A 12,923-nucleotide genomic window follows, 5' to 3' on the forward strand; every position below is an offset into this window, starting at 1 on the left:
TATTATTACTGTTAAAGTCTGTCGTCTTAAAGCCACAATTAGAAGGGACAAGTTAAAAGAAATACCAGCGTACTAAAATAAAAACCGACTGTAGTGAAATAACATGACAGCATTCTGAAAAAGTCAAAACGATGCCCAAGCCGGTATATATCTCGACTTAATGTCTGCTCGCCATTGCCATTAGCTATTTTTGCCTCAAACATAGATATCTGATTTAGACCCACATCCCTTCCCTTCCCAACTTGTATGTATTCATGATGGGTGACATTGCCTTCACGAAGTGTAGAATTGAAGCCTGTAATCACAATCAAATTACAGGAGTTAGAAACTGAAGACGGGCAAAAAAATAAAACACTTACAAAAAATCAAGGCCCTACCAGCAAAAATATCTTCACTCAAATTAATTATTCTGGATGCTTTACTGACACCTCCTCTTGTGAGGTGAAAGAGCCTATCAAATACATCCGGATGACCATAATGGAATCGAACCCTATAAAAACAGGAAACACATACATAAGTGATATAGCATTGTTAACATACAGAATATAAAAAAGACCCCAAAGATGTTTATATTTAAATACCCTAAGAAACATCTATTAGAAGGATTATGCCCATGGTTATTGTTATCATCAATCCCAGAACCAACTAATAAGTGAAAAGACCCTAACAACAAACACCCAAACTTGATCAATGATTGATATTACCATTTAACACTTCTCATTTTAGTAGGCTCAACACTCACTCCTAAACTTTATCAAATTTCGATAATACCATTGAACAAAATCACTGTAGGCTCAACACTAATGACGTGAAAAACAGGCTTACAATGTGGACATGAATATATATATATATATATATATATATATATATATATATATAAACCTGGGATCAAACACCTTGTTCAATATCCGAATTAAAAAACTAATTACAATAGCTCATAGCTATCTTTTAGAAAGGGGGCAGGGTAAATTGATCATGAATACAAACGAACCAGCATATCTAAGAATTCATGGGTAGTGATCTTTCAACAAGAGATTAAAATCCCAACATCCATCCCACTGAACAAATATAAAAGTATAATAATTCCGAAAAAGATTTAAAGCAACAACAACTTACTTGAGAGGGTTGGCTAACAGTCTCTGACCAATAGTGACAAAACTGGTCTCCTGATTTGACATGAACCATGCAAGGGAAGAAACACTGCACCAAACTGTAGAATATTAACTTATGTAAAAAAGAAATAGCTGTAACCTAGAAAAACAGGCTGCCAGGTTACCTTCCAGTAAATATGTGCTCTCTGAGACCAAGTATCGACGGATACCTTACACCATCATGCTTTTTGAGGAATTCTTGCAACAAATTCCTCATTTTCAAGGCCTCTTCCATGTAATTATCCTATGCGATCCATTCAGAAAAGAGAAAGGAAATTATCCTTGGCAATCCATTCCAAGAAAGAAAAGGTACTTCTATCTTATGAGAACGAGCAAAAAAATAAATAATAGAAGGCAGGGACAATCATTTTTAGTAAAAACACAACAATTAGCAACCTGATTCATGTCTATTGTCTGCAAGCCTTCTCCTCGTGTGAAGATAATAGCATGGTTTTGGTTTTCAGGTTTCCCTTCACCCAAGATAGCAGGTCCTGGAAGTTTTATCCGATAAATCTCCTGTTTATGGAAATGATTACCATAAAAAAATTATTAAAAATGAAGAACTTTAGGATGCTGAGAAAGTGATATATATCCATTTGGAAGTGGATATCTAAAACAAGACAAAACAATCATGTTATTTCATGCACGTCTTTGACATTTTTAGAGAACACTAGAAGTGCACGAATATTTAAAATATATACAAGATAATACCTCTGCTATCTAACCAATATTTGATAAACCAAAGAAACTTGCAAGATGCAGTGTAAATGCCAATAGTGTATTTCTTTCAAAGATGGTCATTAATCTTCTTAGTGATTCATCAAAGGGGCTCTACTAACAAAATGTTGAAACAGCTTCTAACTAATAGGCTAAAAATGCTATAAAAGCTTAACAAATCCACTTTTCTTCAATAATCCCCAAAATACAAAAACAAATAACATTTAAATAATTAGCAACATCCAATAATGAAACCAAAGTATGCATTACCTGATCTAGATTTTGCACTGGCTCTGAAGAATCACTAGATTTTGGCACAGCCCTCACCAGAACGGAGAAATAATTAACCTTGCCATTAAGCTTCTTCGACCTATCCTCATTACGCTGTTCAACCTCATCAATGTATGCTACACGAAGTGATGGATATCTGCCAGTAAACATATATCCCCATTATGTTGTTCAATATATGTCCGCTTGTTAAGAGACTAATATCTTCAATTCATGCTAAAGAAAATAACCATGCTTACTTTGTCATAAGCCTGAGAATATCCTGTGCACGCTCACTACCAGACCGCTTCTGAATGCCATATTGTTGACAAGACACCACATATGTAAATTTCATATCAGCTACAGCCTCACACTGTGCCTTCAGTGATCTGTTCTCTTTACTATCTTCTGTGTTTAATTCTATGGCCTTATAGCCTTCCATCAAATCTGATCGGGATGAAATTAAAACAATGTGAGTTTGAAAAAAATATTAGATACCAACAATCATACAAGCAGATAAATTTGTAATGAAGATGTACCACTAATCGGTGACGAGCAGCACACAATCAATTATACTGGAAGTTCAGCGGAATGAGAAACATATACCTTCATGTTTGGCCATATCAAGGAAAGCCTGAAGTTCCAATGCTTCTCGATAGTACATCATACCTCTAACTGACATTTATAAAGATCTATTAGTCTAGAAAAATGGAAACCAATTCACAAACAAAGTCACAGTGCCCAACCAAGCAAGAGCACACAAGAACACACACACACACACAGAGAGAGAGACAGAGAGAGAGAGAGAGAACCAGTTCTTGTTAAAGTTTGGCCCCTATATGATGCCCACAGACGAAGTTTTTCTTCTAACTCGGGAGATTCTTTAAGTTCTTCTTCATTGCTTCTTTCCACCCTTTCAAGGAAGTTATTCCATTCATCTGGAAATCATTAACGGCAATCAGCCACAAATGAAGAATAAACGTGCAAAGATTTAACATTTTCAGGGTACAAGTGTAAACCTGGAAAGATTTTTTGCAAGTAAAATAGAATGGAAACACCATCTTCATTTTGCTCTTCCAATTCGTGCAAGGAGAAGAGAACTTCCTCTGTGTAGTAAGGAGTTAAAATACTGCAAAAAAGGAGGTATGTTATTCAAATTTTCATGAAAATACATTATTTAAGGAAGGAATTAAAGCTATTAGTATGCCCTTAAATTTTATCAATTTCATTATGTCATATTTTTTACTTTTAAAGCAATTACATCATGACATGCAGATTTGATTTAATAGAGAATATCTATGTCAAGAGGAGACTAAAGGACCTTGTGTTACTACACCTACTGATTGTTATTATAGAACAGTTTGCGTATGTAATAGCAACAAAACAAACAGGGGAAAAAGTTGGTGCGAGAAAATATAAATGAAAAACATAGGCCAAAATCCTTCCATTCCATCGATGAGTAATGGACAGATAGATAGAATAAAGCTTGGTTTTTCATTTTTCCTTTATTTTCTTTTAGCTTTTGGGCCCCATATCAGATATATCAAGGTCTAATTTCTTGCAATTTTTTTCATAATTAAAGAAGAAACATAGAATAAACTTTTCTTTTCTAAGTTTATCAATCTTCTATTTGCTAAAGGTAGAATTGCCCAGCTACTACACTATATAACAATAATATCGTATAATAAATCAACGATTACATGAAAAAGATTGTGAAATATTCTTTAGTTAAAAATCAATCAGATATATGAGAAAAAGTAAACACGAGTAATAGAAAGAAACAATGAATCTAGGAGAAAGCTTACGAGAACGAAAGCATATTGCGAACTTTAGGTGCAGCAGGCATGTCCATAAACAAAGAATTAGAGAAGAAAGAAATCCGCCTCCTAGCCTCCAAATTAGATGGCACATCCATTGCAGATTCCTTCGTGGTAAGTAATAAATAAAGCCGGTTGATCTGCAAAGAAGAGAAGAAAAAGGAGTACGCATCAATTATCCAACTTAAAACCAATACTTAATGTGGGATACTCCCCCTTGTATGTGGCACACAGAGCCTACACATGAACAGCCTCACCTAGGATTGTCACCCTCAGAAAGGATCTGATAAAGCACTAATACCATATTCAGCATCCAACCTAAAACTAATTGGCAAGAGGTGGAGCACAAATTTAATAACAAACCACAAGGAACCTAATACTCAACTGATATGGGATAAGAACACTTAACAATCGAAAAAGCACAAGAAAAAAAAATTCCAGAGGATTCTTTAAGCTTTAATCTAAACAATGGCTCACCTTTTCCCTCCATGCTTCCGTAACAGGATTTATTGGAAATTTGATAGCTCCAGGAGATGCAAATAACTGGTCTAACTTTGGATCAAATTGATGTGGATCTACATAGAATCCATCATGTGCAGACCCTCCATGTTCCAAACTATTGAGAAAAAGAGATCAAATAAAATAAAATGATGGTAAGTTACGGCACTATAACATACATGTGCTCGAAACAATCACATGAAGACACTAGACCTGGAGAAATCCTCTTCTGGCATTATGTCCTTTGTCGCAATTTCCAGCATGTCCTGGAAACAAAGTACCACTTGACCCCTTTCGTCCGTCTTATTTTCCAACTGCAGAAATCAAGACAATTATTTTAGGACTTCTTACTACAGCCAAATGCAATGGGTACGAAATCTTCTTAAACCAAGTTAGTTTTTGAATATTACCAGAAGTTTTATCAACTTCACAACGTGTTCATTAAGACTAGGAAGAGCACTCATTTTGTAAGTCTTAATTAGACTACCATCTGCTATTCGTTTGTCAACCTTGGAAAATATGTCATCTATAACCCTGGAAACACATCAGAATGAATTAAAATGAAATAAGTACGAATATGCTTCACAAAACAATAATTCTAATGAGAGGAAATTGCAGCTTGACTAAATATGATTTGTTTCTTTGGTCAACAATTTAAAGAGAACTTACTTTTTCTCACGTTGCCCTTCAACCAAAGACCTAATAATGCTTCTGAATGAAGCATAACATTCACGAATTGCACAAAACATATAATGGTCAGCTAAAATTCTCTTTTGCAGCTCTTTATCCCTACTATCACTGTCCTTGGCCATGTCCAATGCTATTGGGATCTACACGAAAATTCACAGCTAAAATATCAAGATACTCAACTCTCAAGATCAGCAGAGAAAAATAAGTTGAAGCATACCTTGCTGGCAAGCAAAAAAGGAGGCCACTGGATTTGTTCTAAATCACGGTCTGCCCAATAGGGAACAAGCAACAGATTCATCTCCCTAAATTAAAACAAGCTCAATATGTAGAAAGAAAATGATAATGTAACACATATATAACATAGAGCACAGATTGTCCCTATAAAAAAAAATAGAGCACAGATTGTAAATACTTATTGCTTATAAGATCTTCCTCCCGAAAACTACTGATTATTTTATTCCACAACTGAGCGAATTTCGCAGCCTCTTTCTCCTTATTAGAGTGTGGCTGAGAAAATAGAACAGTATTAAATGGAAGGTATAAGCCACAAAAATCAGAGATATTAAAGATTATAGCATATAATATTAATGAGGTTTGACCTGCCCAAAGCTGCGAGAGAAAAACCCCCGAAATCCTCTTTCCCTTTTCTCACCCTTCTCCCCTGGAATTAAGCGGGCATTAAAAGCACCAGGCAATGATAGAAAACGAGATCTGAGCATTCCTAATGTTCGAATCTGGGGTTCATAAACAAAAATATCACAACAATATAAACAATCCCAAAGATGATGATGATGATGATGTAGGTTCTATAGAGATTCTATTATAGTTATAAAGAAGCAAAGAATGAAAGGACTTTCACAATCTCTTATTTAAACAGAAACTGCAAATTCTCATTAAGTATACAAAATAGAAAGGTGCTCTATGTTTGACATCATCTACATATAACGGGTGAAGAAAGCAAACAAATAGTAAACCACCACATCGTGCCTGTTTCATGAAAATGCTTGGCAAAAGAAAGACAATTTCATTGAAAACATTAGAAAATGAGTGCTATTAGGAACAGTAATAAAAAAATAATGGCAATAACCAACTAAACATGAGGAGCTCAACAAACCTCTCCAAGGCGTCGAAATGCACCATAAATACCTCCAAATAACGTCGAGAATATTGCATACCAAATCTGGGTATCCATAAAATAGACCTTGAAAATAAAATCAGCGAATTAGACCTTAAACTAAAGTAATCAAGTATTGACAGAAAAACATTCATGAATCGTTAACATGAGATAAGCCATACAAGAATGATTGGAGCCCAGAGAGCAATCACAACACCAATGTTGTTCCTTGCTGCAAATACAAAAAATTAAGAAATGAACTTTTTTCTCTTGAAACAATAAGAGACGTATTTTAATGTTCATTACCTTGGGGGAAAAATTCATGCCATTGAAAATGCCATAACCGAACACGCATTACAGCTTTTGTGGGACCAACTAAAGGTTTTATCTATAACCATGAAAGGAAGAAGTGATAGATTATTCAGTCACTAAAAACATATCAACTCTGTCATGCTGATCAAAGAAAGTTAGGTGGAAAAGATCTTTTAGCAGTTAAAACAAGAGAGACACAAACTGAAGTGATTCTAGGTAGCCTTAAGGCTTCTTAAGCATCTTAATCATGGCCTACCTTTTGATACCAATATCATAATTTAATGACAAGAGTAGCCATAGATGAATTAAAGATGAAGACAGGAACACGAGATTCTTTCACCTTTGTGCACTGAATAGGAATAAAATCAATGCCATTTCTACCTTGAAGGTTGATGGAAAGTAGTTTCAGATCCTAAAATGATAAAGTCCCATGTCTCCAATTTTTTCAAGACAGCTTATATTACCAAAACAACGTTGGAAGTCGAGGACATTAATTTAGTATTTGCAAAATTGTCATTTGATCAAAGTGCATGCCTTGAGGAGCAATTTTCTGAACAAGAAGTGTGGGAAGCTACTTCATCCTCCGACAGTGCAAAAGCCCCTAATCCGGATGGTTTTACTATGTGTTTTTTCAAGAAATGATGGCCTAATCCAAAGGAACAAATTATGAATTTTTTAAAGATTTCCATTGTGGAAAGAAGTGGGAGCAAGGGGTCAATCACGCCTTCATTACCCTGATTTCGAAGAAATTAAATCCTGAGAGCATAGATGACTATAAACCAATTAGTCTTGTTGGTAGTATATACAAAATACTCTCAAAAGTCTTATCTAAGAGACTCGTATCATGTATTAAAGACATTGTCAGTCCTTCCCAGTTCGCTTTTATCCCAGGGAGGCAGTTGTTGGATTGTGCTTTCCTTGCTAATGAAGGTATCGATCATTAGAGGAAACAAGGGCTTAAAGGGGTTGTTTTTAAAGTTGACTTTCGTAGAGCATATGACATTGTCGAATGGCCAGATCTCATCAGAACAATGAAAGAGATGGGTTTTGACGAGAGATGGTGCTCGTGGATTTTGTATTCTCTCCTCAGGAATCAATCTCGGTTCTAGTGAATGGCTCGCCCTCAGATGAGTTTCCAATGGCAAAAGGGTTGAGACAAAGTTGCAGTCTTTCCCCGCTTCTGTTTAATTTATTTGGCGAATTGCTCCATTTGACGCTGTCTAAAGCCGTTGATTTGGGTCTTTTCCACGGATTCATTATCGGAAAGTCGGAAGATCCTTTTCGTTTGACTCATCTCCAGTTAGCAGATGATCTTATTATTTTTTGCCAAGCTTCTCTAACTCAAATAAAAAATTTAAGAAGAGTTTTGAGGATATTTAGCTTAATGGATGGGCTCCATCTAAATCTAGCAAAGAGCAAACTATACGGTATTAATGTTGAAGATGATAACCTTAGTGATTGGGCGTTAGCCACTGGCTGTTCAGTAGGTTCCTTCCCTACATATTATCTAGGCCTACCTCTTGGTGCAAGGAAAAATTCTGAGGTCCTTTGGGAACCTGTCATCAAGAATTTTAATATGAAATTGGCTAGATGGAAAGCTTCATGTCTTTCTTTGGCGGGTAAATTGGTGTTTTTGAAGTCGGTGCTATCCTCTCTGCCTATCTTTTTCTTATCAATATTCAAAATGCCATACAAAATCAACCAGAAGATTAATTCTTTGATGGCAAAATTTCTTTGGGGAGATGGAGCAAAGAAGAGTCGGATTCACTGGGTAAATTGGAGAACTGTTTGTCGTCCGTTAAATAATGGAGGCCTAGGAGTTTTGGATTTCAATATTACCAATCAGGCTCTGCTGGGTAAATGAGTTTGGAAGTTTGTTGATGAAAAAGACTCATTATGGAAAAAATTGTTGTGCTGCAAAAATAATGTTAGTTGCAACACAATGTCAATCAACAAGATTTTCTCTTCTCAGGCCCCTTGGATTAGGAGAGGTATTGGCAATAGTTTCTTGAAGAATGACTCGGTTGGAGTTTGCCTAAGAGATAATTCAAAGTTGCAAGTGGGGAATGGTAAGTCTATCTCTTTTTGGAATGATATTTGGATAGATGATACACCGTTGAAAAATCTTTTCCCTAGGATCTTTGCTCTTTCATCTAATAAATGGGGTAATGTGGTTGAATTTGGTTGTTATGAGTCGAATGGTTGGGAGTGGAATATACAAACTAGGAGGAACTTATGTGATTGGGAATTGTACCAATGGGTGGAATTAATGTCAAAGTTGTATAACGTTAAATTGATCGATTCAGTGGACGACTTTTTATCTTGGTCAGGGAAGGGTGATGGACTATTCTATGTTAAATCTTGCAGATTGGCCCTTTCTAAGGTCCCTTGGGAAACTTTTTTGTGGAAAAAATGGGTATGGTTGGGTTTAGTTCCTCCAAGAGTTGAAACTTTTCTTTGGAAGTATCTCACCAGAAATTGGATGTTAGAGTAAAGTTGAAGAAAAAGGGGTGTCCATAGGAGAAGACATTCTTTGTCCGCTTTGCCAACAGCAAGAGGAATCAGTACAACATCTCTTCATCTCGTGTTCTGTTTCTAGGGAACTTTGGACTAAATTAGTCAGCTTCTGGAATCTTTCTATAGCTTTGCCACATGATCCCCCTTCACTTCTTAGCTATTGGTCAGAATTGAAGGAAAACTCGATAATTTGGAAATTTATTCCGGGTGTTGTTTTTTGGTCCATTTGGAAAGCTAGGAACTCAATTGTTTTTGATAAAGTGAAGCTTGACAGATTCTCACTCTTCTTCATTGTCATATTTAGGTTAGCAAAATGGTTTCTAGCCAAGTTCCATCACATCCCTATCCAAGCAGATACGTTGATCGGAGATCCTTCCCTTGCAGACAGGTGCTCTGTTGTTAAGTCTCAGTGTAAGTCTATGCAATGTTGGCTTCCCCCTCCAATTGATTTCTTTAAGATGAATGTTGATGGGGCTGTAAGGTTTGACGGATTGGCAGGAGGAATTGGTGGTATTTTAAGAGACTGGAATAGTGCCTCTAGTGACTTTTTCTGAAAGTATTGGTCCTGGCCCTCCACCAGTAGCTGAATTGAAAGCCTTTAAAAGAGGCATCAAGATCTTTCTCTCTTCAGTTTTGGCTCGTGAGGGTAGATTGATTGTAGAAAGTGATTGCAAATCTATAGTTGAGTGGATTCTTTCTCCGGTTACTGCTCTTTTCCTTTGTTCTCTTGTTAAGGATATTGTGTCCCTTGTTACAGCCAAGGCCTCTATAGTTAGATTGATTCCTAGGGCTTGTAATGGTGTGGTTGATAAATTAGCAAAGGATTGTAAGGGTTTTGTTTTAGGTTGTTTCCGGTGTTTCTTTGAGAGCTACTGGCTATGGTGTACTTTTTAAGTTTTATGTAATTTTGTTTTATTAATAAATTGAGGTACCCTTTTTCTCCTTCCGCTGGTCGTCTCTTTCCTTCGAAAAAGGGACTACCATGAGGGAGGTTTTTAATGAGGCCTCTACTTCTATAAAAAAAATAATTTAATGACAAGTGCAAAGAGAAAAATAAAGTATTGTGAGCGAGACAATTCAGGATAAAATGAATGTTAACCACACCTCAATATAATAACTAAAAGCCAACTTAGTGATGATAAGTAGAACCCAAAACATTGTATACCTGAAAAATTCAAAAACAAATAGAAATCAAATATTTCAAGTGCTTGCCACAAAAGCAATTAGGTAGATCCTACAAACATTACTTACTTGAAGAGAGAAAATGTGCTCTCATGCATACCCCTACCAACATAGAGACGGGGCTGAAAGATTCAGGAAAGTAATAAGTAAACCAGAGAAGAAACAAATTGGGAGACAACGAAGATATAAGAGAAGTTATCTCTACCTGTGACCACCACATCATAAGCATCACAATCTTGTAGTGTGAACTTTCAAGGAATCGACGAACGAAAGGAAAAAGAAACAACACTGCAGCTAGCATATTTGGTGACAAGTAAATCACAACAGCTAAAATGAACAAGGAAGGTGAACCTGAGGTACTGCCCCCAAACCAGCCTTGGATGGTTCGCGAAATTCCTGAAGGATTGTCTGAAGTATAAGCATAAGTAACCGGCAGAACAATCACCCACGCAGCTGCTGAAACAACTTTCAATATGTATCTTAATTTAACATGAAAAGACATGCTCTGCTGCGCTTTCCAACTAAGGATTACATCAAGGACAGCTGCAAAACATTAAATAAATTTCAGTAAAAACTTCAACATAGCTGACATGCAATAAGATGAAAAGGTTTTCACATTCACATAAAATGCAAAAGTCATCAGCCTTAAGAACCTCACCCACACTCCACAAACTAATCTGCATGAGAAGAATAAATGACTGACTAACTCAGTTTCGGAACCACACAATGGGCACAAAGGATCCTCGATTCTGCTTACACCCCGCCTAATAGTCCCAAGGAATTCATATACTTTTGGGGTGATTTAATTCCGAAATCTGAGATTTGAAAATTTATTCCGGGTGTTGTAATGTGGTCCGTTTGGAAATGTAGGAATCAAATGGTGTTTGAGAATGGGAGTTTGGATCAAACTTATCTGTTTTTCTGGCTAGATATAGGGTGGTTGCTTGGTTCTTGGCGAAGAAGTTCAGGTTTCCTGTTTCACTAGATTGTCTTGTGGGTGGCCTAATGTGGGCCGATATGCATAATGGTTCAATGAAGAAAATTCCTCCCTCTACTTGTTGGTGCCCACCCCCTTCAGGGTGATTTAAAGTAAACGTGGACGGGCCAGTGGGTTGTGACTGGAGGTGCAATGGTATCAGTGGGCTGCTTAGGGATGCTGAAGGCAAGCAGATGGGGTCCTTCTCAGTTGCGTCTGGACCAGGTCCTCCAGTCCTTGGTGAGCTCAAAGAAATTCAAGCTGGGTTGAAGTCGTTTTTAGATTCGAAGTAGAAAGATAAGGGGCGTCTCATTTTGGAGAGTGATTCTTTGATAGTTGTAAATTGGATTAAAAATCTTGAAGATAGTCCTGCTGTATTTAGCAATCTGGTTAAGGAATTAGCAAAGAGTGTGTTGGATTTTAACGTGTTGGTAAGTTATTTTAAGAGAAGTATAAATAGGGAAGCTGATGGTTTAGCTAAGGCGGGTATCGGGTATTGTAGGGTGTGTTTTTTTGTTTTTGTTTGGTGTATAGGTTGTTTTTTTAGGGGAGAGGTGTTGATTTATAGGAAAGGTTGTAATCAAGGGGGGGTTTTACCCAGGTTGTAATCTATGTTTCTATGAATAAAATGTGGGCACTTTTTCCTCCTTCCAATGTCCGTCAACATAGACCCACAGAGAAACAAGTGACATACTGAGAGAAAATTCCAACTTAACTGATACAAGAGCATGCATATTAAAACACCAGACAGTTTTAAAAAAATCTCCCAAGTAATTGGCTCTTGAAAACAGCCTCAATAGTATTTGGCACCTTAAATTGGAGGCATCCATAAATCAAAAGTATATATAACAGATGAACAGTCATTGATGATGGAAAAATGGAAATGGTTAACCCACAAAGCGCAATGTTCACAACGTAACGTTAACCACTTGGAATGAGAAAAACAATGTGTACAGTAATTATATGTTATCTACAATACTATAACCAAGGAGTTTCATTATACAATCAAGAAATTAAGGCTTATTTGAAGTCACAATTCAGCATATAGAATACATATATATATCTGCCCTCCAAAGACTCTCAAATCTGCTTACCAGAAGTGTTTCCTAGCAATAATTATAATGTTGTTACCCTAACAATAATTATATGTTGATACCCTCCAAAGACTTCAGTAATATTTATTAATTATGACATTACGGACGGCTAACATTACAAGATATCTTTAGGGTTTCAATCTAGGACTAAGATTATTAGTTATCTTTAGGGTGCGTTCGGTTCAAGAAATGTAAGATTATCAGTGGGAATAGGATTACCGGCGGGAATAAGATTACTGAGAATGTTGTATTTGGTTCGTTTAGCAGTAATGTAAGATTACAGTGTTTGGTTAAAGGAATAAAAGATTATTGGAATGTATATTTTACCAAATTGTCCTTATTATATATTTGTTTTTTTAATAAGTTGAATTCTACCTAGATCCTTATCTGATCATAATCCAGTTTCACTAGAGGATAAAGCTATTAATTGGGGTTTTAAACCATTCAGAGTTTTTAATTATCTATTAGAGGAGGAAGGATTTGAGGAATTGGTTAAATCTTCCATGGTTGTTATGAGGGGGAGAAATAACAGAAGGGGAATCTTCAACATCTTACAAGGAACAAAAACATCAATCAAAAAATGGTCAA

At 36.3% G+C, this 12,923-nt stretch overlaps 1 protein-coding gene across 2 annotated transcripts in view; it reads right to left on the minus strand.

Moving 5' to 3' along the window:
- The window catches only part of LOC120150385 (callose synthase 3-like), a 49,592-nt gene that overhangs the window by 2,171 nt on the left and 34,498 nt on the right, over nucleotides 1-12,923 (minus strand). For both annotated transcript variants that reach the window (XM_039163068.1, XM_039163067.1), the window contains exons 16-39: nucleotides 10,471-10,808; nucleotides 10,335-10,387; nucleotides 10,188-10,248; nucleotides 6,561-6,642; nucleotides 6,437-6,486; nucleotides 6,255-6,341; nucleotides 5,740-5,874; nucleotides 5,553-5,647; nucleotides 5,358-5,442; nucleotides 5,120-5,280; nucleotides 4,861-4,984; nucleotides 4,664-4,764; nucleotides 4,430-4,568; nucleotides 3,941-4,092; nucleotides 3,155-3,264; nucleotides 2,948-3,073; nucleotides 2,742-2,810; nucleotides 2,396-2,582; nucleotides 2,139-2,295; nucleotides 1,548-1,667; nucleotides 1,277-1,395; nucleotides 1,117-1,200; nucleotides 378-490; nucleotides 66-295 (exon numbers count right to left, since the gene is read on the minus strand). In XM_039163068.1, the coding sequence (XP_039018999.1) occupies nucleotides 66-295; nucleotides 378-490; nucleotides 1,117-1,200; nucleotides 1,277-1,395; nucleotides 1,548-1,667; nucleotides 2,139-2,295; nucleotides 2,396-2,582; nucleotides 2,742-2,810; nucleotides 2,948-3,073; nucleotides 3,155-3,264; nucleotides 3,941-4,092; nucleotides 4,430-4,568; nucleotides 4,664-4,764; nucleotides 4,861-4,984; nucleotides 5,120-5,280; nucleotides 5,358-5,442; nucleotides 5,553-5,647; nucleotides 5,740-5,874; nucleotides 6,255-6,341; nucleotides 6,437-6,486; nucleotides 6,561-6,642; nucleotides 10,188-10,248; nucleotides 10,335-10,387; nucleotides 10,471-10,808 (2,978 nt within the window). The remainder of the gene's footprint in view (nucleotides 1-65; nucleotides 296-377; nucleotides 491-1,116; nucleotides 1,201-1,276; nucleotides 1,396-1,547; nucleotides 1,668-2,138; nucleotides 2,296-2,395; nucleotides 2,583-2,741; nucleotides 2,811-2,947; nucleotides 3,074-3,154; nucleotides 3,265-3,940; nucleotides 4,093-4,429; nucleotides 4,569-4,663; nucleotides 4,765-4,860; nucleotides 4,985-5,119; nucleotides 5,281-5,357; nucleotides 5,443-5,552; nucleotides 5,648-5,739; nucleotides 5,875-6,254; nucleotides 6,342-6,436; nucleotides 6,487-6,560; nucleotides 6,643-10,187; nucleotides 10,249-10,334; nucleotides 10,388-10,470; nucleotides 10,809-12,923) is intronic.

This window comes from Hibiscus syriacus, unplaced genomic scaffold (genome assembly GCF_006381635.1).
Source record: "Hibiscus syriacus cultivar Baekdansim isolate YM2019G1 unplaced genomic scaffold, ASM638163v2 tig00111022_pilon, whole genome shotgun sequence".
NCBI lineage: Eukaryota > Viridiplantae > Streptophyta > Magnoliopsida > Malvales > Malvaceae > Hibiscus > Hibiscus syriacus.